This window comes from Ictidomys tridecemlineatus, chromosome 4 (assembly GCF_052094955.1).
Source record: "Ictidomys tridecemlineatus isolate mIctTri1 chromosome 4, mIctTri1.hap1, whole genome shotgun sequence".
NCBI classification, from domain to species: Eukaryota; Metazoa; Chordata; class Mammalia; order Rodentia; family Sciuridae; genus Ictidomys; species Ictidomys tridecemlineatus.
This window is the reverse complement of record NC_135480.1, coordinates 208,790,479-208,814,053: the sequence shown is the minus strand read 5'-3', so window position 1 is coordinate 208,814,053 and position 23,575 is coordinate 208,790,479. Positions and strand designations below refer to the sequence as shown.

The 23,575-nt window shown below is 52.1% G+C and overlaps 1 protein-coding gene across 5 annotated transcripts; it reads left to right on the top strand.

Annotated features, from left to right (window-relative positions):
- Ubac1 (UBA domain containing 1) lies at positions 1–21,775 on the top strand. Of its 5 annotated transcripts, none has more exons than XR_013438416.1 (11): positions 1–333; positions 4,928–5,048; positions 6,104–6,177; positions 10,006–10,113; positions 11,229–11,331; positions 11,638–11,746; positions 12,841–13,063; positions 16,353–16,439; positions 17,165–17,303; positions 18,273–18,438; positions 21,268–21,775. XR_013438416.1 is itself a non-coding variant. In XM_078048672.1 (10 exons), the coding sequence occupies exons 1-10, from the start codon at positions 196–198 to the stop codon at positions 21,381–21,383; spliced, it is 1,215 nt and encodes a 404-aa protein (XP_077904798.1). In that variant the 5' UTR covers positions 2–195; the 3' UTR covers positions 21,384–21,775. The 5 variants fall into 5 exon arrangements, 3 of the variants coding, with proteins under 3 accessions (XP_077904799.1, XP_077904798.1, XP_077904797.1); XR_013438417.1 differs by having other exon boundaries at positions 18,273–18,491; XM_078048672.1 differs by lacking the exon at positions 18,273–18,438 and having other exon boundaries at positions 2–333; positions 10,009–10,113.
- Positions 21,776–23,575: the final 1,800 nt, after the last annotated feature.

The following is a 23,575-nucleotide window of genomic DNA, read 5'->3' as shown; positions in this document are numbered from 1 at the left end:
GCTGCGGCGGCGGCAACCAGGCGACCGCTCGGGCGGCGGCGAGTGACGGGCGGCCGGGCCGACGGGAGCCGGGGCGGGGCGGCGGCGCGGCCCAGCGGAGGAGAGCCCGGCGGCTCGCCCCGCCCCCGCCCCGCCCGTGCGCCCCGGTGACCTTCACGGGCTCGGGCGGCGGGTGCAGGCCCGGGCGGCGGCGCGATGTTCGTGCAGGAGGAGAAGATCTTCGCGGGCAAGGTGCTGCGGCTGCACATCTGTGCCGCGGACGGCGCCGAGTGGCTGGAGGAGGCGACCGAGGACACCTCGGTGGAGAAGCTCAAGGAGCGCTGCCTCAAGCACGTAAGGCCCGGCCCCGCGGACCCCCGCCCCGGCCCGGACCCCGACCTCGGCGCCCGCGCTCCTGCCGTATCCGCCCGCGGCGGAGGCAGCGCCTCCAGTTCCTTAGCTCGGTACCCTCCTTCCCGACTCGGAAATCTCTGGGCGCTATTTCTGAGCCCAGCCTCCAGGCCTAGCACTTTACATGCCTCCTGCATTTAATTTCCACAGCTACTTGGGGAGGTAGGGCAGATGGGAAAACGGAGGCCGGCGAGGACAGCCTGACCCGAGCAGAGCTCGTGGTTTTCTGGCGTCCGTGCTTGCTTCCTTGCTGTTGGGTAAGGCTTTTGTTCTTCAGTGGCTCCCGCAAGAGCTGGGAGTTAGTGTGCGTTCCTTAATTAAGAGGACCCTTTCCTGTCCCTGCAGAGCCAGCTGCTTGGAGCGATTTCCTGTGGCCCGCCAGCCTGCCTGGGGTTGGCTCCTAGCTGGAGTCACTTAAAATAGTGCCACAGTGGGACAAGTCTCCGGGCTCTTGGTTTTCTGCCCGGTAAAATTGATTTAGTGGAAAGTTCCAGGACAAAGGGTTTCCTCACTGGGAGTACCACTTGCTGAAGTTTATTCACAGGGAATACTTCTTCAGTTGTTAGACCCTCTGGGTTGCTAATTTCTGGAACTAGTTCTTGAGGCCTTTGCCTCTCACTAAGTTCAGGTGAGACATCTAGCCACCTCTCAGGCCCTGGTGGCCTGTACTTTGTGATGTAGTTTTGCTTGGCAGAATTTAGCCACAGCTTTTTAGTGGGGACTCTAGGTGAAAAGTTACATAGTCTTCAGGTTGCTTGCATTAAAATATGGTTTGGCATTGTCTGTTAAGGTAAACTTTCAGTTATTATTGTGTTACTGCTTGCAAATAGTACTTTTTCACCCCTCCAGTGAGTATGATTTTGTGGAGCTGATCTGTAACTGCAGAGGTAGGAATGGTGAAACCCAGCCTTCAGCCCCCTCTGGAGCACAGTGGTTGTTGCCTGGAGGGATTTCTAAATCAAAGGCTGGGGATCCCAAAGGCCTCTAGGGTGTTAGTGTCAGGTTTGTTGCTTGTCTAGGCTTGTGTCTTTACTACCTCGCCCCCCTTGGTGCTATGTCCTCCCACCGAGGTTGGGCTCCTCAGGCCTAAGTTTGTATCCACAAGCCCAGGGCTAGTGCCACAAAACAAAGGTCAGGATTCATGAAACAAATGTAAACTTACTCTGAACTGCTTAGACATAGGTGTGGCATTTAGTCTAACTCAATAGTGGTATGGATTTGCATAACCATCATAGTAGTATTTTATGAAGGGAAATGGCAAATGATCCCTAGATACAGGAGCACTTGGGGTTAATTAGGCAAGTATTTTCAATATGCTGATTATTCATGATATTTCTTGTTCTAGTTGGTATTGCGATTATATCATTTGGGATTTTTTTTTTTTTCCATTCTTAACCTCCTTTCAGTTGAGATTTCATTCCACTCTGCAGTCTCCCCGGTAGTGGAGGATCTAAGCATCAGGGAATTCCACACCATGAGGATCCACATTGGCTACAGGACTGGTGGTCTGTGTTCTCAGAAAGTGTCCTCCCTTCATCCCACCATCCTGCAGGCAAAGTCAATGCGATAGTCAGAAAAGAGAATTCCCGAGTTTTGCACTTGAATATCACCTAGAAAACAGCTGCAGCTGTTGTATTGCTGGAGGCAATGAGATCTGGATGTCTTGGCTTTGCCTTCCTGCGCCTACTTTGCCTGTACACGCTTATGCTGGTGGAGATTTTCCTTCCTTTTTCCCCCCTTTGCCTTAAGAGGGATGATGTGGGCATAGCTCTCGCCTAGTACTTTTGCCAGATTTCTACTGTGTTAGAGAGGGATTGTCATAACTTTTTTTGGAGGGGAGGTACTGGGGAATGAACCCAGGGGCTACATCCCCTAACCCTTTTTATTTTGTAACAGTCTTGCTAAGTTGCTGAAGCTGTTCTGAAACTTGCAGTCCTCCTGCATCAGTCTCCTGCGTTGTTGGAATTACAGGCATGTGCCATTGTGCCCAGTTTGTCAGCTGTTAAGGAGATGGATAGCTATTGTTACCTTTCCCTTTTTTGTTTTATCCAAAGTGAGTTCACCCAGGCAATCTCTGGTTTCCATTGTGCATTACTGGGAGAAGGGGGACAGTAAGCTCTTGTCTAATAGGGGGTTAAAAGTGTTTAAAAAATGTTATATATGTGGCATGGTGGAGTTTTTCTGTGATAAGGTGTCAGAAAAGAGCACCATTCTTGCTAGTATAGCTGCTAAAACTTCCTAGGTCCTGTCCTTTTCACATGGCAGCATCAGGTATGAGAGAAGCCGAGAGGTGGCTCCTCTGGGGAGGCCATGGGATGCAGAGGGGATACAGACCTCTCTGCCCCAGTGGTGGCCTCCTTTGGGGCTTCGCTGCTGCATCCTGGCATGTGCAGCAGAGATGGAAGGAGATTGTCATGCCAGGCAGGGGTGATCCATGCTTATGTTTTGACCCCAGTGTGCTATTGACAACTGCAGAGTACAGTTTTTGTGGAACCAGGGTGAGGATTTTTTTTTAAACTCTGTTTCATAAACTGAACTTGACCAATTAACTAGAATTAGTTGTGAATTTTAGTACTACCCAGAGGCACATGCAATATTCTGGGAACAGAACCCTTGCCAAGTTCAAGGGAGTTGCGGCTTCTGACCTACGTCATCAGAGGAGAGAATGCAGACTGCTATGGCTGGGCTTCTCCTCCTCCACTCTCAGGCCAGTCTGAATCTGCATCGACCTCTTAAGCTTTCATGATGCTTTTTTTAAAGCTGTTTTCAGTCTTGGAGACTAACAGACGTTTTGGCTACTCTTACAATGCTGATGTTGAGTGAAGAATGTGCTTCTGTTTCTTCTTTTCTGGTTAACAGTTGTCTGTGTGGGGTATTTTGAATGTCTGATAGCTAGGGAGGTGGCAAGCAGGCCTCCAGTGGAGTCTGCCCGTGGCTTCCTGACGCGTCCTGGAAGACCTGGAGGACCCTGGTGCCCTGAGTGTTCTGGGGTGGGCATGTCTTGGAATGGCACACAGCCCCCTTGGAGGGCAGGCCACACCTGCAGCTCGATGCTGGGTGTTCAGAGGCAGCCATTGAGCTGTCTCACCTGGCTTCTTCCTTTCCTGTTCTTTAGATACTAATTCTGTCATCTAAGCCCAGAGGATCCATAGCAGTAGGAATATAGTTGGGGCCCCTGGCTCCATTCTGAATTTTGGGGGCCGCCAAACTGGGCTCTGGAAGCATTTGTGTGTTTTTTCCAAAATATAAGTGCCACCCCAGTTCCCTAGCCCAAAGCTCTGGCTCATGGGTGGGGCACACCTGAGAGGTGGGCACTGTGTGATGCGTGATGCTGATGAACAGGGAAGGGGTTGGGATGTTGGGTACAGACCCTGGTGAGCATGAGTGCCCCACCAACAGGCACCAAGAGCTCACATGGTCTTCCTGCGTGGTGCTGTCCGCATTGCAGGACCTACTGTGCATGGTGGCCAGGTGGGCGGGACTTCTGTGATCCAGTAGGTGTGTGGATCTGGAGGGTGGCCCACGGCTGTGCACAGAGAGAAGCCTCGTTCAATAAAGAAAATGTCTGCCTGGCCCCTGCCAGCTGTTTGTTGTGAAATATTTAGATGATATTTCAGGATTAGGAGAATCTGCTTGGGCTCCCTCCTGGCCTGTGGAGTCTGACCATGGAGGTGGTATTTGGAGGCACCCTGGAGTGTGGGTGGGGTAGCTGTGTGGTGTGCATGAGGACCATGCTCTTGTGCATGTGGCTGCCTTCCCTGGGTGGGTGAAGATATCAGGCCCTTTCTTCTGCTGCCCCATGCATGTAACTGGGTTTCTAGATGTCGTAGACATGACTGTGTGCTTGTTGATCCCCTGTGAGCTGCTCCAGGAGGGCCGGAAGCTGCGTGCACAGTGTGGCTGTCACTAGTGGGCTGGAGGCCAGTCTGAGGCCATTGTGCTCAGCGCTGTCCTGAGGACTTTGTGGGCTCTCTGGGCAGGTCCTGGTCCTTGCCTCTGGGAACAGTTCTTTTTCTTTGTGGTCCTCCACTCCCTTTTATAGAGGACGGTACCATGGAAGAAAGAAAAACAAGTGCATAGAGTGTACCTGGATCTCTAGGTTATCAGGAAACAACAGACTATTTTCACTCAAAATTTACTTTCCAAGGCTGGGGTTGTGGCTCAGTGGTAGAGTGCTTGCTTAGCACGTATGAGGCACTGGGTTCAATCCTCAGCACTACAAAAAATAAATAAATAAAAAATTACTTTCCAGACTAAGGAGTCGGTCTGGGTTGCACCACTTATCAGGAGGGTGCTGCGTGTCCAAGCTCAGGAGTCTGTGGTAGGTGGGTGCTGAGGTCAGAGGCTGGGATCATGGGTCCTGGCATTGCATCTGGCTTCTGTTGGTGATGGGATTCTTTGATTTCTTCTCAGCTTTAATGGCTTAGCTAGTAAGAAGCCAGTTGATTTCTGTGTGACCTCGGACATCAGGTCCTGTGTTATTGGCATTGTGACATATTTTCTGTTTAGATATGTGTCATTTGCTTCTCCCCTGCAGTGTGCTCATGGGAGCTTAGAGGATCCCAAAAGTGTGACCCATCATAAGTTAATCCACGCTGCTTCAGAGAGGGTGCTGAATGACACCAGGACAATCTTAGAGGAGAATGTCCAAGACAAAGGTAAGTGGCCTCCAGTGAGGTGGTGCCCAGAGGCTGCGGGGCATGGGACCTGGGAGCCATAAGCCCTTGCCAGCATGATGTCCAGTTCTGAGCTGGATATGAGTGGGGAAACTGGGCCTGCTCTGGTTTTATTTTCTTTTTACTGAAAAAAAAAGAAAAAGCATGTGTTATGATGGTGTATTTGTGAAAAATAGCAGAAACTGCTGGGCACGGTGGTGCACGCCTGTAATCCCAGTGGCTCAGGAGGCTGAGGCAGGAGGTTCTCGAGTTCAAAGCCAGCCTCAGCAAGGCCTTAAGTAACTCAGCAAGACCCTATCTCTAAAGAAAATATAAAAAAAGGGCTGGGGATGTGGCTCAGAGATTATGCACCCCTGAGGTTCACCTTTGAGGTTAAGCACCCTTGGGTTCAATCCAGAGTACCAAAAAAAAAAAAAAAAAAAAAAAAAAAGAAAAAAAAGCAGAACCCAGAGTTGAGCAAGCAACAGATACCTGAGAACCTAACATGGACTTTATTTTTAATTCTGTTTCAAAGCAAAATTGACTCTGGAGTGTCTGCAGGTTTTATTGATGGGCTGGAAGCCACCTTCATGGGGCTTCAGGCACCCGGGCCTGTGCTCATGCACAGATTCTCTGCATCACTTGGCTGTGCCTGGGGCATGTGGGGAGGAGACCCCAGCTTTCTGTGTGCCACTTCAAATAGTGACTTTAATTCTGGAAATACTGAATTATCAGCTCTGAGCTGCAAGAGTGAACTTTGCAGTCTCACAGAATTTTTGAAACTGAGTCCATGAAAATGAGAACATTTGAGAGAGTCCTATGAGTTCTTTGTGTGGTTGCCAGTGCTGCACTGTGCCTGTTTCCTGGGCCAATGGTCACCTGTGACCACCCTTCGTCTGCTGCTCTTCAGGCCCAGGAACTGCATGCCAGCCAGGGTTGTACACACATCATGGACACCGAGGGAGGATGAGCTTGCTGGGTTTAGGATGGGCCCAGGGGGAACCACGGCTGTTCTGTCCTTTCTGCCACTTACACTGCGAAATGTTCTTTCTCTCTAGATGTCCTATTATTGATAAAAAAGCGTGCTCCAGAGCCACTTCCCAAGATGGCTGATGTCTCCGTAGAAGAAAAGGTACATGCCATGGTGTGCAGCCAGAGTGCTCTTGGTGGGAGTCTCCTGTGCCTGAGATTGTTAGGAAACATTCTCTGTACTGATTATTCACCAGTTGGGCATAATCCCCAGTCACGGACCATGTGGCTACTAGGGATTCTCAGTCATGGCTGAGCCTGTTTAGCTGATCTTGGTCTGTCCCTCATGGGTGACAAGCCCCAGAAAAGCTGGCTATGTGGTTTTTGAGATGCAGAGGGGAGTAAGGGCAAGTTCTTCAGTTACAGCCCAAGCCTGTGCTGCTGTTCAGCTTAATCTCTGTCCTTTCCTTTTTCTCAAGCAGCCAGATTGGTCTCAATAGAACAGTGTAGCACAGTTGTTAATAGACCCCCCCAAGAGACAGCACAGGAACAGAGAGGGGGTGGAAGCTGTTCTGAGAAGCTGCATTTTGTCTGTCTTGCCTATTCATGTTCATAGAGTGGATTTATGATCTGCATCTTCCCCTTAACATAGGTGCCTTAGGAAAGCTATAGGTTATTATGGGCTAGTGGCTGTCCCAGAGTGTGACCCTTGGGAAGCTCCTGATGAGAGCTGTTCTGCAGATGGGTCTTTTTTTGCTCTTAACCCAGACTTCTCACCCATGTGCTAGCGCAAAGCAGTCCTATCTTAAAGGGCACCACCTTTGTTTAACAGCTCTTATCTCATGGGGGTAGAGCTTCTTACTCCTTCCTGGGACACCCAGAAACAGTGTTCGGCCCAGAGGATGAGCAGGCCAAACTCCTGGGGTTGGGCCCGTGACCTGATAGCAGATGAGCTATTTTGGGGTCTCCTCTGGGACCAGGGATGTAAGAGGAGTGTACCAGGCCTTGGGCCCTCCTTATCTTTAGCTGCTCCTGGCCAGGGTGTGGGCACAGGCGGGCACCCTTCTCCAGTGGATAGACCTGGGCCTGCCCCAGCTTGTCCTGAACTAGGCCTGCTTCCAAGAACTGCTCCAGGCCTGTTGTTCTCAGATTACAGGTTTGACTGTTGGTGTTTATAAATGGTGGTGGGGTTCTGACCTGCCCTACAGTCCTCTGGGCAGCTGGCTTGCAGGATGCAGTGGAGCTCCTGGACCTGCTCCTCCTCCTCCATATTTTGGCAGAATGACACACTGTAAGATGCCAACTTATAGTTTGTGGATTAATTTAAAAAAATTATTTTAGTTGTTAATAGATCTTTATTTTATTCATTTACTTATATGCAGTGCTGAGAATTGAACCCAGTGCCTCACACGTATGAGGCAAGCACTCTACCACTGAGCCACAACCCCAGCCCATGGGTTAATTTTTCTAAGACAAAATAACACATGTAGCTAAAAAGTCATATAGTTCTACTGGTCTTTTAATAAAAACCAGTAGCTGGCTGTCACACCAGAGTCATATTCCCCCAAGGTGACCACTCATGGTGCTTACAGCTGTTGTCTTTAGTAGTCCTCTTTCTTATTTCTGAGTAGCATACATGTGTTGCTGTTTCTTGAATTGCCAGTTTAGACTGCTGGCTCCTTAACAGCAGAATGGAGCCCCTGGGCTTCACCACTCTCCCGCCAGGTGTCAGAGCGGAGTGTTGATGGGGAGAGGGTGTCCGTGGCTCCATTACTGTTGTTACTGATGTGTAGTTCTCTGCCACATGCAAGGCACATGAAAATTATCTGTCTGGGGGTAGGGCGTTAGCCTAGCATGTGCAAGGCCCTGGGTGTATCCCCTGTACTCACCCCACGAGATTATCTTTTTACACAGTTGCTTGTCCTGGAGGTAATAATTGCCTTGTCATTTTGCTTTCTTGCTTAGCTTTTTATCATCACTTCATTTTCTTCAACAGAATTGGTAAACCCTCTGAAAACGTGCTTGTGTATATTAATTAGGTCATCAGCCAATTGCCTTTTCTTAGAAATTTCCCTCTAAGCGCCTGTGGCCTTCATCTGTCTGAATCGTCCACTCCTGCCTCCTGTGCTTCTTTCTCTCATTTTAGAGTTGAATGCAGGTTTCCTATTGCCACCTAACAAATGGCCACAGACTTACCTTCTTAAAACAACACTCATTTCTTGCTTGTGGTTCGTTTGGTCAGAAGGCTCTGCTGATTTCTGCACTCAAAGTCTTTGGAGTTGGAATCAAGGTGTCCAAGTGCTGGTTCCTTTCTAGGGGCCCTGGGGAGTGCATTGCTCTCAGGCTCTTATGGTCCCTGCAGTCATAGGGCTGAGGCCCCATTTTCTCACTGGCATGGGAGGGGCAGCCTTCAGCTCCTGGAGGCAGACTTCATTCCTTGGGTGGTGGCCCTCCATCTTCACAACCTGCAACAGGGTTTTTTAGGGGTTGAATCCCTCTTACCAGAGGAACCCTGTGCTTCGTAAGGGCCCTTCTGTTTAGACCAGGGTCACCTTAGATCATGTGCTTTTCCTGAAGTTGGCTATTCTTGGGCTGAAACCCAAACCCACAGTGGGATCTTCCATGCCAGTGCCCTGCAGCCATGCAGAGGCGACCCGGGAGGGAGCTTAGGGCCGGTGCACTTCTGCCTGCTGTGGAGTGGAGTGGAGTGGAGTGTGTCACTTGGTTCCCTGGTCTGCTGGAGCCTGGCTTCCTCTGGTGTCTGGGAAGGGAGGTCATTCTTTAGGCTTTGTGTTCCCATGTCCTGGCATAGATTTAGCACCAGCAAGGCACATTCCACCCTGTGTGATCTGGCTTCTCCCTGCTCCATGTGGCACCCCTTGGGCCCTCTGAGTGCTGCTGGTGTTGGGGCGTCACAGGTGCTCTGAGGTAGCTCTGTCCTTCACTGTGCCTGATGTTTGAGTTCCAGGCATCAAGTGCTGGGTCCCTTTTGCTGATTTTTGTCCTCGCTTTGTCTGCTGCTCTGGCTTGTTGGCTGGTGGGCCTGCTTCCTGCATGATCCCCTTCCCTTGTCTTCCACCCCCCGGCCTTCTGTCTGGCTGTGCAGCTCCTGTTGGGGTGCCCTGGTGCCCACAGAGGAGCGTGACTACTGGCCGCTGGTGCCCACATTCCCTCTTTGCTGCTCTTGTACCTTTCCTATTCTTATTTTGGCTTTTGTGATTTATCTTGGATGCTCTCCCTGCACCTGCCCACCTATTCTTGCCTGTCTCTTGCCTCTGAGAGGCCCTGGAAGCCTGTTGGTGTCTGTGCCCATGAGGCTGACTGTGGGGTACGAACGAGCCCAGCCATCTTGCCTGCTTCAGCCCACAGCTCTGCCTGTCCTGCTGGGTCACTGATGGGAGTAGTGCCAGGGCTGGGTCTCCTGACGGGGCGCAGGTGGGTGCTGCTCCCTCCCTTCTGGGTTGCTGTCCTTGAGTCCTGTCGCAGCTCTCAGGGTAGCTTTCTTCAGGGAGCAGCTTGCTGAGCAGAGTGCTGGAGGAGCGCCCCCTGTGGCTCCAGAGCTGGTGCCCTCTGTCACCTGCCTGGGGGATTGGGGGAGGGTGGCGTGGCCTTGCTCCCAGGGTTCTGCCTTGGGTCTCTCTGTTGCTGTCTCTCCCAGGCTTGTTGGCTTCACCCTGTGTTCTGTTTCTGCCTCTACGTTCTTCACGCTTACCAGGGAGGCTCTGGGAGGCTGCTCTGTTCTTCAGGCTCCTCTGAAGTTCTTGTGCCCTGCCTGCTGCAGCTGGGGGGTGGCTGCTCTGTGGCACTGCTGCGCCATAGAGGCCTGGTGTTCCTGAGTCCCACCTGCAGTCCGTCCTTGGGTTGCGCACAGGACTCCAGAACCTCAGCTTGCCAAGGTGTATGGCTGTGGCTTGGGCAGACAGGCCTGCTGTTGAGCTTGATGCCTTTATGCTCCTGTGCCCACCTGTGACTCGCCTCACTTTCTGTACAGAAGAAACAAGAACAAAAGGCTCCAGACAGAGACGCCATACTTCGGGCCACAGCCAACCTGCCTGCCTGTAGCACGGACCGGGCCGCAGTCCAGACCACCATGAGGGATGTGAGTGCTGTCCCACAGTGGGTGGGGGTCTGTACTGCACACCTGGGGTCTGTGAGAAGTTCTCCAGAAGTGCCTAGGGCTGGCGCTGTGTGCAGTCCCAGTATTTCTGGAGGCTGAGGCAGTAGGATTGCAAGGTCTGGGTCAATCTAGGAAAGCCCTGTCTCAATAGAGAAAAAAAACAAATGTTTGGGGAAGCCAGGAAGGGAATTTGGGAAATCTTTATTACTTTTGTAGCTTTCCCATCGTTTCAGATTATTTCAAAACCAGAAGTTTAAAGACACCTGGGGGCGGGGCTGAAAAGGTGTAAACCCTGGGGAGCGTCACGTCTTTTTTGAGAGTGGTGAACTGTTAGGATGGAGCCCGAATGCTTAAGTTACTTTGGACAGGAAAGTTCTAAGTTAAAAGACAATGTGTTTGCCATGCTAGAGTGGATGGTGCAGGCTGAGGGCATGCTCACATGTCAGCAGGGGGGACGGTGGCCAGCCTTTGACCTCATGCCATCAGCTCTGACCTGGGTACTTTGAGAACTTGTCTGCTTTGTTTTAGGAACACCTCTCCTGGGGTCTCTTCTGGAGAGTTCTGTGTTGCCCAGAACCCTTCCACAGCAGCGGGTGGGTGTCCTACCCCTGCCTCTGTGTGTCCAGCCTGGGACTCTCAAAGGCCTGGGCTTGTGTGGGAGGAGCTGTTGATCTGACCCCCAGGCCTGCCCTGACTAGAGCTGGTGTGCAGAGTCTCTGAGGGCACTGTGCCAGCCCCCTTGTTGTTAGGCTGTGGCCAGCCAGTCGGACAGGTGGAGCCATCAGAATATTCTCTCCTCAGCATAGCTGCTAACCCTGGCCAACAAGTGCTTTCTTCACTGGCCATAGGCTGAGCGGCACACTTTGCTCTCGGGGTTTGGCACCAATGTATGTGTGCTGGCCTTGAGCCCTGCCCTGTCCATGTACACAAAGCCCTTCCTTCCTGAGGGGGCCTCCTGAGGAGGTGCGGCTCCAAGCCCAACCCTCCTCTCTCAGGCAGCCTGGTTTGGACTCGGAATTGGCATATTAGAACAGGTGGGGCTGTAGGTGACATAGGCTTGTTGATGTCAGAGAAGTGATTTTTTTTCCCCACTGCAGTTCCAGACAGAGCTCCGGAAAATCTTGGTGTCTCTCATCGAGGTGGCACAGAAGTTGTTAGCACTGAACCCTGATGCAGTTGAATTGTTTAAGAAGGCAAATGGTATGAGCAGAACCCAGACTGATTGCATGACTCTCGTTCCCACCCGTCTACCCTCTGTCTCAGAGTACGTGCCGCAGTCCTTGGCATGAAGCTGGAGAGGTCAGCAGCTGTGCCTGCCTTCGCTGGTGTGGGCCGGCAGCCTGCTGATACTCTGTTCCTTGCACATAGGGCGAGAGCTGGTGCTAGAGCTTGGGTTCCCTGAGGTTTCAGAACGTGCTAGAATCGCTTGGTGTTGCAGATGTGCCTGACAAACTTGGGGGCCCTGATAATGCCCCCTGACATGGCTGGTCTCCTCTTTTCCCACAGCCATGTTGGACGAGGATGAGGACGAGCGAGTGGATGAGGCCGCCCTGCGGCAGCTCACAGAGATGGGCTTTCCTGAGAGCAGGGCTGCAAAGGCCCTTCGGCTGAACCAGTACGTCAGGCGCTCTCCTTCCTGAGATGCTGGGGCATGGTCTCGTGGGCCTGCTGGGGTCCCATCCTCTCTGCCAGTCAGGCACATGCTTCGCTCATTGGGTCATTCCCAATACATGTGTGTTTTTAAAGGGGACCCTATATGTGTGCCCCACAGGTAGCTTAATTCATCACCTCAAAGTGTATTTTGTTTTGTTTTTTTAAGTAGTGGGGATTCAACTCAGGAGTACTCTATACTGAGCTCCATCCGCAGCCCTTTTTTAAGAAAAATATTTTTAGTTGTAGTTGGACATAATAACTTTATTTTTTATTTATTTTTCTGTGTGGTGCTGAGATGGAACCCAAGGCCTCACACGTGCTAGGCAAGTGCCACACCACTGGGCCCCAGCCCCAGTCCTTTTTATCCCTTCATGAGTCAGGTTCCTACATTGCCCAGGCTGGCCTTGACTAGCAGTCCTCCTGCCTCACCTCATAAATACTTGGGGTTACAGGTGTGCACCATTGTGCTTAGCTCAAAGTGGTGTTGTGTTGTTCTGAGCCTCGGTCTTGCTGCGTTGCCCAGGCTGTCCTTGAACTCCTGGGCTCTAGCGTTTTCCTTCCTCAGCCTCCTGAGTAGCTGGGACTGCAGGTCTGTGCACCACTGCACATGGCTATCATGAGTTTTAAATTCTCTCCTCCTTTGGGGGAAATGTAAGCCAACTGGTGGACCTGTTGGTGCTCACCGTGCCCTTGTTATGAGAGCTCAGCGTCGAGCCTTCTCCCAGCAGGGACCGGGGCTCTATTTAGTACTTCTTGAGATTCGTGCTTTTAGTTGCTTGACACAAAGTCTTCATAGTCAGAGGCCGTGTCCCGTATTATGCACCTGGACTCATACACCCTGGGTGTTTGGTGCTCTTGGCTTAGAAAACGGGGTCTGCACGGGCAAGAACCTTGGTGATTGAGGCAAGGGCTGTGTGAAGGGTTCCAGTCCCAAGGGGCCACCTGATGCTACTGGTGAAGTTGCCTGAACAGTAGTGTCCCTTCTTTGGTGCACGTGGGACGGGAGCCCTGTTACTGGCTGGGAGAGTTTGAATAGAGTGTCTTGTCCCCTCTCAGCATGTCGGTGCCTCAAGCCATGGAGTGGCTGATAGAGCACGCCGAGGACCCGGCCATCGATGCGCCTCTTCCAGGCCAGTCCTCACCAGCAGCAGCAGGTGCTGCGGCCGCCACTCCAGAAGCTGCTGCTGGGACTAGCGAGGGAGACGAGGAGGTACGGGACGAGCTCACGGATATCTTCAAGAAGATTCGCAGGAAAAGGGAATTCCGGGCCGATGCTCGGGTACGTTTTGTGAGTGCTGGATGATTTGGCCTCTTGCTACAGCTGTGAGGAGGCTGTGGAAATCTGGAGGGCCTCCTGAAGGCCACTCTATGTTGTCTTCTTGGGGTCCAGGTGACCTCTTTCCTCTCAGTGGCCAGTTGACATGGGGTCTCTCCTGAGAAGGTGATGTGGAAGTTCCTGTCCAGTCACAGGTGTCAGCCAGCCTCTCCTGTTGCTGTGGCAACATGACAGGGCTGGGTGGTAGTGGCCAGAGAACTGGGGCATCATGTGGGCTGGCAGGCCTCTGAGCAGGGACTGAGGGTCTGGGACACCCGGCCCTGCATGGCCATGGGTACAGTGTGTGGACTGGCTCCCTGGTGCCTTGTGCTTGATGCCTCCCTATTCTGTGCCCCCTGCCCTCCTCTTTGATTAGGATCTTGATTCTTCCTTGGCCCTGTGCTTCTTGTCAGATCGTAGGCTTGTGTATCTGCGTTCTCATTCTGTTTTTGAGGTTGTTATTAATGGTACTGGGAATAGAACCCAGAGATGCTCTAACACTGTGCTGTGTTTCCTGTACTTTTTGTCTCCTATTTTTTATTTTAGGTAGGGTCTTGTTAAATTTTGAGGCTGGCCTCAAGTTTGCAACCCTCCTGCCTCCCAAGCTGTTGGGCTCACAGGCAAAACCACCGCACCTGGCTCCATGTTTTTGCATGTGGTGTATAGATTGTTCCTTCAGGATCTCACCAGTGGGGTTGTTTGTTCCATTGGAACCATATGTGGCCAGGTCTCAGATGTCCAGGCAGGATGATTCTGAGCAGGACCCCAACTAGGAGCCAACCCTTAGATCTTCAGTCCTGGTGGGACCATGGCCACATACTGACTTCTCAATGTAGTCCTGCAGAGACCAGGATGTCCGCCTCTCCTTCCTGGCTGAGCCAGGGTCTCAGTGCCCACTCCACCTGCGGTGGGCCCAGGTCTATCTGCTTTCTGCCTGATGGTGCATCCTGTTCCCCAGGGCAGCCCTGCCTCACGTGCCCTCTCACTGTTAGGCTTTCTGTTCTGTCTCTGTCTCTTGGGGATTCCCTGTCTTGAGACTTTGTGCATTTAACTCTTTTGTTTCTTTTTTTTTTTAATATATTTTTTTTAGACCTTTATTGTGTTTATTGATTTTTATGTGGTGCTGAGGATTGAACCCAGGGCCTTGCATGTGCTAGACGAGCGCTCTACTGCTGAGCCACAACCTCAGCCCCTTCTTTTGTTTCTTGATAGCATTCCTCATATTAGCAGAGCGTTTGTCTCCTGATTGTAGGCCTCCAGGGAGTCAGGTCCATTTCCCATGCTGGGACCCTTTGGGGACACAGTGTAGCTCTTGGGCTGGTCCTTGGCCTCTGTGGGCAGTGGGTGTGTGCTTCCCCTTGTCTGGGTCCTGCCTGGTCCTTGTGTGGTTACTGCTGGTCAGTGCACGTTCCTTCTTGTCTCAGCCTTTTCTAAGATGCAGGTCTCCGTAGTTGAGGGTGCTCATTTGCTCAGATGCTCTTCTCCTGCCATTCCTGCCCTTCACCTCTTATGCTGAAACCCTTCTCAGAAGGCCTTCTTGTGTGGCACTGTGAAGGCTGCAGCTCCAGTGCAGCTTGCCAGCCTGTCTCCTGCCCTCTGGTTCCTGCCCCAGGAGTCCGACAGGGCTCAGGTTTTGGTCACACACAGTGGCCTGTGCTGCTTGCTTCCCTCCCAGCTGGGCTGAGACAACCACTGCAGGAGGTGCAGGGTCCTCAGAGGCGTGAGCATGAGGACTCTGTCCTGCTGCTGCCATGGGAAAGTCCTTCCTTTTGGACTGGGCTGAAGGGCAGAAAGCTACCAAGTGTCATTTGGAAGTACTGGGGCATCATTTCATGGGCTAAGATAGACGTGAAGAGGGAAAATGGATTTTATTGACACTAAAAGAAAAGGTCCATCCTGTGCTTGAATTCAGCTCTAGACTGCAGGCCATCTGCTGGAGATGTGTGGCATGTTCTTGGCCCCTGAGCCACCTCAGCCCCATGTCTTGTGACTTTGACATCCAAATGCTGTTCAGTGAGTGCTTCTCCCAGCATTTGCTTTTAGACCTCGGAGTCAGGAAGGGTCCAGGAAAGCACTCGAGGTAGACCGTGAACAGAACGGGGGAGCTTCTGAGCCAACCACACACCACCTGGCTCCATCCAGCATCCTTCATGCTTCTCCTCTCCTCTGAAGTCCTCTTCTGTTGGTCCCCTTGAAACTCTGTGCAAACTGGACTGTGTGTGGACAGCACTTCCCTGGGGCAGCGTGTCATGGCTGTGGGGGCTGCTTAACACCGTGAGAACCTGAGCAAGAGGGGCCCGGGGCTGTGAGACTTGGGACTTGACCTTCAGAGGATCAAGAGAGACCCTTGAAAACTCAGTGCAACCTTTTTGTCTTTTGCAAAATTGACCCTTCAAACACTGCATTTCATAGAGTATAAAGGACATGATTATTATCTTGTCACACGGATATTGTGTGGAAAATCACCCTCCCCAAACACTGAAGATTAAGTCCTTGTTCACACCAAGAATGTTTACACTTAAGAGCCTGAGTTTGTATTAGGTGTAAGATTAATTTTTAGTTTCTTTTTTCCCTAAGATAATCTGAATAGAGCCCTCCCTCCCTTTTTGGTTTTGGTAGTGGAGATTGAACTCAGGAGTGCTCAACCACAGAGCCATATCCCCAGCCCTTTTTATTTTTTATTTTGAGACAGGCTCTTGCCAAGTTGCTGAGGCAGGCTTTGAATTTGTGAACCTCCTGACTCAGCCTCCTGAGTACCTGAAATCACAGGTGTGCACCACCGTACCTGGCTAAGGCCCCCTTTGTAACAAAATACTATGACCCTTCTGTCTCCATTAAGTTGGATTTATGAACTTGACCTTTTTCTGAGGCTACTTGTGGGATAGCAAAGCCTCTGGCGTGAGCTCCCTGAAGGTTGCTGAGAATGGCCTGAGCCACACACTCACAGGGACAAACCTAAAACATTTGATGCTGGCTGGCCTGCCTTGGGTCCATGTGAGTGCCCTCTGGAGGCCTGGCCACTTCTCCTCACCCCAGCTGGCTTCCCTCAATACCTCCTGGGCCCTGCTCACTGCATCACGCCTGGCAGCTCTTGGGCGAAGCTGCCCAGAGCCCGCGTGTTCTCCAGTAAAGCTGTGCATAGGAGCATTGGGCAGAAGGTCCTGGTGTGTTCAGGAGGCCCTGCTGAGGGGCTGGCTCCCTCATGGGTTGCTTAGCCTGGGCGGGGCGTGACCGGCTGTGTGGTTCCCTGCAGGCTGTCGTTTCCCTGATGGAGATGGGCTTTGATGAGAAGGAGGTGGTGGACGCCCTCAGAGTGAGCAACAACCAGCAGAATGCCGCCGTGAGTACCTGCAGGCGCCTGTGCCATGCCTGCACCGCAGTGCCCTTTGCCCATCGGCCCTGTGCTGTGCACTATGGCTCCCACGCGTGGTCAGTTACGCAGCTTTTTACGTGAAACGTTAGCGGGGACGGTTCAGGTGTTACACGTTTTTAAAATACTGAGAACATTCTGGGCCTTGGCTTTCTGAGAACGGTGCTTTTGTGAGCGTGCTCTGTGGAGGAGCGTGCAGCTTGTTAGTTTATCTGTTAAACAGACTCTTAACATTGATTTCCCCTCGTGGACTGCTGAGGGGAGCTCTGCCCCAGGTGGCCTAAGTGGTGACTTGGGGACAGAGTTGAGGCAAAGACCGCCAAGACAGAGGTGAGGAGTCTGTGTGTCCACACTCGCAGGCTTATTGGCTATGGAGAAGTGCAGGCAGGCTGGTCCTTCCCTAGAACAAAGTAGGTTGTTGGGGGCTCTGTTGGCACCCACGTTCAGTGGCCAGGGGCCTGGGGTGGGTGGTCAGACCACTAAGAAAGCCAGGCTGGGTCCTTCCTTCTCTTTCTGAGTTGCCTGGTGTGCAAACCCTGCATGTGTGCTGGGTTCATTGGCTCTAGGGCTCCTTGTGGCCAGAACAGCTGCAGGAGTCAGCAGGCACGCACAGAAGGGCAGGGCCGCCAGCCCCTTCACTCCATGTTGAAGGTATTTGAGGAGCTAACGGCTACTTTGCTGTTTTGGGTTTGCAGTGCGAGTGGCTGCTGGGGGACCGCAAGCCATCCCCTGAGGAGCTGGACCAGGGCATCGACCCCAACAGCCCTCTCTTTCAGGCTATTCTGGACAACCCGGTGGTGCAGCTGGGGCTTACCAACCCCAAAACGTTGCTCGGTACGTGTGTCTCCCACACTCGGCGCCTGTGCGCCCGCTGCCCAGTCCTGCATCCTGCAGGCACTGCTGTCTAGTCACTGGAGAGCTGGGAGTTAGGCTCTTAGGGGTGGGACCGGCTCCTGCAAGGGTGAGCCTGGGTGGGCAGTGGCTTCAGTAGGGACAGACATGAGGAGAAAGTGTGGTTTTGACTTTTGCTTTTTATTTACAAGGGACAACTTTGTAATTTGTTTCTTTTGTGATATGTAGATATGTGCGAAAGTGTATGTGTTTATAATTTTTTTGGGGGGGTGATACTGGGGATTGAACTCAGGGGCACTCACTACTGAGCCACATCCCCAGCCTTATTTTGCATTTTATTTAGAGACAAGGTCTAACTGAGTTGTTTAGTGCCTTGCTTTTGCTGAGGCTGACTTTGAACTTGGGATCTTCCTGTCTCAGCCTCCTGAGCTGCTGGGATTTTAGGTATGCGCCACCATACCCAGCAGTGGATTTATAATTTTAAAGAATAATAAATCCAGCTGGGCACAGTGTCATACACCTGTAATCCTAGGGACTCAGGAGGCTGAGATAGGAGAACTGCAAGTTTGAGGCCAGTCTCAGCAACTTAGCAAGACCCAGTCTCAAAAAATAAAAAGGACTGGGAATGTAGCTCAGTGGTTAAGTGCCCGGCTTCAATCCCCAGTGCCAAATAAAAATAAGTCTGATAGCCACATATCTGCCCTTCAGCTTAAAAACAGTGCAGGCCTCCCTGGGGATTAGTCCCAGACCCTCACAGACTGCAAAGTCCACAGGTGCTCAAATTCCTTACACACAATGGCACGTGACCTGTGGATATCTTCCCACACAGTTTGGTCTCTGGCTTACATGCAAGCCCTTGTGAGATGCCATGGTACGTAAACAGTTGTGTTTAGGGAATAAAGACGAGGAAGAAAGCCTGGGCATTTTAATACGCAGTTCTTTTTCCTCAAGTATTTTTGACCCTCATCTGGTTGATCCATGGATGCTGGACCCCTGGATTGGAGACCTAGCCATTGCAGTCCCCCTGAGCCGCTGGACACCATGCCTCACTGTCCTGTGCTGCAGAGTCTTGCCAGGCATGTCTCCAGCAGTCCAGCAGCTCTTCCTGCTTTCTGTGGTGAGCTTGTTGAGGTGCCTGGGTGACCTGCTGCTGCATCCTCTTGTGGCCAGGTGTGTCGCCCAGTGGCGGTTCTCTCTTCTACCATCTCTGCCACTGTTAAAAACAGAGATGTACTGGGTTGCTTTCTGTACACCATGCTGCTCTGAGCCCTCTTGTCCCTGTGCCTGAGGGCCCTGGGGCTCCCTGGAGGCCGAAGCCTGGCCTGCCGCTCCCTGGCCTGAGGTGGAGCTCCTCCAGCAGGGTTCGGCTGCAGGACCTCGGCTTGTTTGGCCCCTTTTCCTGTGGGATTGTTTTCTCCCCACACTGGTGTAGAAAGACCAGGTCGGCATGCTGGCCCTGTACCAGTTACTTGCTTCTTGGATTTTTTTTTTTTTTTTTTGGTACCAGGAATTGAGTCCAGAGGCATTTTAACCACTGAGCCACATCCCATCCCTTTTTTATTTTTTTAGGCAGTTCAGGCCTGAGTTGCTGAGGTTGGTTTGAACCTGCGATCCTCTTGCCTCAGCCTCCCTGGAATTAGAGGCATGGCCACTGTGCCTGGCCCAGTTTCCTGTGTTGGTTTTGGCTTCTTCCCACCAGCTGGCAAGTGCAGAGCTCATGTTGTGACAAACCAGAACCTGTTTTGTTTCTGTCAAAACCCTCTGAGAGAAAAGTTGAGAAAGGCACTCTCCAGCCCCTGCTGCATCCCAGAGCTCTGTGCTCCCCCTCTCTGGGCCAGTCCTGTGAGTGATGTGCCAGTGTGCGGCTATCTTCAGTGAGTGCGTTTCACCCTCAGTGCCCTTTCACACTGAACCTGGCTCACCACCTCTCCTGCTGTTTGTGACCCTTAGGAAACTGGGGGACTGCCCAGAGGCTTTTCCTTTTTCTCCATCACGTCCAGTGTCCTTTCAGTTGGGCGCTCATCTCGGAGTGCAAGTGCACCCTTCCTTCCCCTCACCTGGAGTGGGTGAGGCTTGCAGGGCCTTCAGGAGTCCTCAGGTGAACCCTGTCAGTTGGCTTCTCCTGTGTGACTACCCTTCTGCTCAGTACCTTGGTTCTTCTGGAGCTTGTTTTTCTGTTGTGGGGAGGCAGGGGGAAGTGGGGTTCCTTATTCTGTAGCGGGGAGGCAGAGGGAAGTGGGGTTCCTTATTCTGTAGCGGGGAGGCAGGGGGAAGTGGGGTTCCCTATTCTATAGCGGGGAGGCAGGGGGTAGTGGGGTTCCCTATTTTTCTGAAGCAGGGGGCTGGGAAGTGGGGTTCCCAGTCCTTGCTTCCTTTGTCAGATGCCACGCTCGCCTCGCCCTGTGTTCTCACAGCCCCACGTGCCTTTCTGCAGCCTGAGGTTTTCCCTGGTTTGCAGAGGTGTTAGGTACATCAGCAGGTGGCTGGGGCTGGGAGGTGGTTGTGTCATTCTTAGAACAGTCAGATCCACTCTGTGCTCTGAGCCTGGCCAGGGTCCTACTTGATGCAGATTTTGGAGCATTAAGGATGATTGTCTGGTGAAATCTCTGCAGATATTCCAAACCCAAGCCAGGTATGGTGGTATCCATGCCTGTAATCCCAGCAAAGGAGACTGAGGCAGGAGGATCTCAAGTTCAAGGCCAGTTTAGGACTTAAGGGTATGGCTTAGTGGCAAAGCTCCCCTGGGTTCAATTTGTACTATCCAAAAAAAAAAAAAAAAGTGTATATAAATAGATTATTAAATAAAGCTGACAACCTTGAATCTGAACCACTTCTGGTCTGAGTGCTCCAGACTCCTGCTTGGTGCTTTCGCTGGAACCTTGGACATGGGCGTGGGTCATCCTTGCTGAGGTGGCTAGGCCTGGCATAGGCCGTCTGGTGCTGGCGGAGTTGGGATTGCTGTCCTGCAGTATGGCTGGGTCATTGAGCTTTTTGCCATAAAGCGGACCTGGTTTTGGGAACGATTTTATAAAACTGTTGAGAAAGTCAAGAGTTTTGATTTTGAAGAAGTGCTGCGTTACAATTTGTCCTTATCTATTTGGGCTGCACTCGAGGTCTTCCACATGCTGTGTGAGTGCTCACCACCCCCCGCAGCCCAGCTCTTCCATTACCTTTTTGATGTGCTGTTTTTTGTTTTTTTTTTTTAAATGTGTGTGTGTGTTTTATCTGTTTATTTTTATGTGGTGCCAAGGATAGAACCCAGTGCCTCACACTACTAGGCAAGCACTATACCTGTAAGCTACAGCCCCAGCCCTGATGTGCTGTTTTTTCCTAAGATTGAAAGTTAGACTTTTAAACTCAGTGATATTAAATTTGCAGCAGGCCCTTTGTGTGTTGGTTGTGCCTGCATTATTTTCTCAGTGTGGGATTGCAGGTTGAGGTGAGTTTTGGGGTCCTGGTAGTTGCTGCCAGGTGGCTGTCCAGAGTCAGGTGCTTGAACACAGAGGCGAGCTGCACCCTGCCAGATAGAATAGCAGCCTCTGTTCTCAGATCTGCTATTTGGGGCACTGTTGGGTATTGTCTGGGGGATTTTAGGCTGGGACTTAGCATCAGCAGTGAAGTGTTGTTTTTTTTTTTGTTTGTTTGGTTTTGGTTCTGGGGATTGAACTCAGGGGCCCTTAACCACTGAAGCACATCCCCAGCCTTAATTTTTTTGAGACAGGGTCTCCCTAAGTTGTTGCTAAGTTGCTCAGGGTGGCCTTGAACTTGGGATTCTCCTGTCTCAGCCTCCGGAGCCACTGGGATTACAGGTGTGCACCACCCCTCCTGGCTTTTGGCAGAAGTTTTGAGTGACCCTTTCCTCTTTTATGAATCGAGAGGAGAGTCGCCCCTGGGCTTGTTGGTTTCTGCATGCTGGTACTCAGCCTCACTCATTGTATGTCCACAGCATTTGAAGACATGCTGGAGAACCCACTGAACAGCACCCAGTGGATGAATGACCCAGAAACCGGCCCAGTCATGCTGCAGATTTCTAGAATCTTCCAGACGCTGAACCGCACGTAGGTGGCGTTGCACCTCTTGGCTGTCTGGCTGTAGCAGCCTCCCCAGGCATGGAGCAGGAGGGCAGGGGCCCTTGCCCAGAAGCCGCCTTCAGCACCAGGCCTGGATTGCTTGGGCCACAGCTGCTTTTCCTCCCTGACCTTACTGCCTATGGACTCCTGGACGGTAAGCTGCGTTCTTAGCTCCTGACAGGTGTTCGCAGGAAGTGGAAGCGGAGCGATCGCCTTCTCTCCAGAGTGCTGCAGTGGCTCTGAAAGGCGCCCCCTGGCGAGTGTTGTGGGGTCCGCAGGTCATCTGAAAGAAGGCATGCTGCAGTCCAGTGCTTTCCCGTGGTCTGATCCTCCAGAGTGACTCTCAGATGGCTCCTTTAATAAATAAAGCTCTTTCCTATTTTCTGCCCTGGCTCCTGCAGTGCCCTCAGTGGCGCTGCATGTTGTCTGGATGTCCGCCTTCTCACACTCAGTGTGGGTACTGCCTGCACCTGAGGCAGTTGTCGGTGCCTGGGGTTCTCTGGGGCCCTTGTAGACACATTTTCTTGGCAGATCTGGGGACTGTGACATGGTGGGCTAGTTGGTGGAACCAGGGACCATGGCCACCTGTGTTGCCAGCTGTCTGTCATTCCTTCTTTTTCTTAAATACCATCTGTGTTTTAAAACAAGAACCCGAGTTTCCCTTTCTCTAAACTTGGCTCGTTGCTGCTCACAGCTGCTCATTCTCAGCTGGGTTTCAAACTTCCCTCCACAATTGTTCTGCCAAGGCCTGGGTAGGCACCGGGTAGGAGCCTCACCTGAGCTCCTGCTCCAATGCAGCTGAGTCAGGATGCTTTAAGAACCTGTTCCTATTCGCTGATCTGAAATCATCTCTTCCTTACCCTGCCACCAGCCCCGTGCCAACGGGGTTTGGCCCACCTCAAGTCCTCCCATGCCAGTCACACCCTTTAGTGGATATTTGGGCTGGAAGAGAATGTTCTCCTGTGGGTTAGTTGTGATTGAGAAGTCTGTGGGACCCAGTGTGGGGGATGTCTGCTGTGTGTTTTCCCCAGGATCTGTGTTGGGGCCATTTTCCTGCAAGAACATAACGCCATGAGATAGACATGTGGCTGAGCTGATGCCCACCCATGTGGTGACTTGCCCTGAGAACTTGTTGTGGCATCCTCTGGGGTGCTGGTCCCGACTGGTCTTGTGTGGCTTCTTACTTGGTTGGTGCATTCCCAGCCTACTCTTTGGGCCCCTTCAGAGGCCTGGGGCCATGGGACATGTATTTTTTCCCTTATCCCAACCTCTGGGGATTGTGGATCTGTGTTTTAATCTGGGTGGGGCTTTAATACACTGTGGAATTCTGGGAAGAGTCACCGTGGCAGCTAGTGGCTACCAGTGGCTTGGGCTTAGGGATATAATCCTGCTGTCCTCATGTGTGAGTCTACATGCCTGCCTTAGTTGCTAGGGGTATGCAGGGCGTCATCCTGGTGCCTGCACGTGGTACAGCCTCTGCCTAGCCTGGTATGGACATCTGTGTCCTGCAGGCCTTGTTGAGGGCCAGGGTGCATTTCAGGAGGCTAATGTGGGGGTGGGCAGACTGTGAAGGGCAGCATTTTGCACTTTGACTTGAACCGGGAGTTGAGTTCAGTGACCAGTGATGATGCTGTTTGATCCTGCTTATTGGGGTCATGGTGGCGCAGAGAGGAAGAACACGTAGCCAGGTGACCTCTCAACCAGTTGGGACAGGATGACTGGCTCTTGAGGTGTGGCTGTTGATGGTGAGTGTGGGCGTGGGCCTGGGGACCCAGATGCCTGTGCCTGCACAGATGATCTGGCATACACTTACCATTAAATAATATCCACCTGTGTCATTTGGAGCTCCTCCTCTGCCTTTGTCCTTTGGGGCTTGTGAAATGGGTGGTTCTTGCCTATGTAGGCCCAGGGCTCTGTCTCAGCTGCTGGGGGCATTCAGGAGCTCCAGGGAGGACTCCCCAGTTCTGGGACTGGCAGCCATGGTGGCAGTGGAAGCGCTCACAGAGCCGGTGGATAGAGGCAGGAAGGGCCAGGACACCTGGGTGCCACAGACTGCAGGGACCTGGCCTGTTGCCACTGTGGCCCATTTGGCTCCCCCAAGCCTGGTTATGGGTTTTTCTCCCATAGTTCACTTTCCCAGCTTCCACACTGGGCCCATAGTACGGTTACAGTGTGGTGGCTCAT

Bases quoted from the DNA above. Each gene is read 5' to 3' on its own strand.
- Ubac1 (XM_078048671.1), top strand. From the start codon at position 196: ATGTTCGTGCAGGAGGAGAAGATCTTCGCGGGCAAGGTGCTGCGGCTG. The intron at 5,049-6,103 runs GTAAGTGGCCTC...CTTTCTCTCTAG, and splicing joins GGAGAATGTCCAAGACAAAG to ATGTCCTATTATTGATAAAA. The intron at 11,332-11,637 runs GTATGAGCAGAA...CTTTTCCCACAG, and splicing joins ATTGTTTAAGAAGGCAAATG to CCATGTTGGACGAGGATGAG.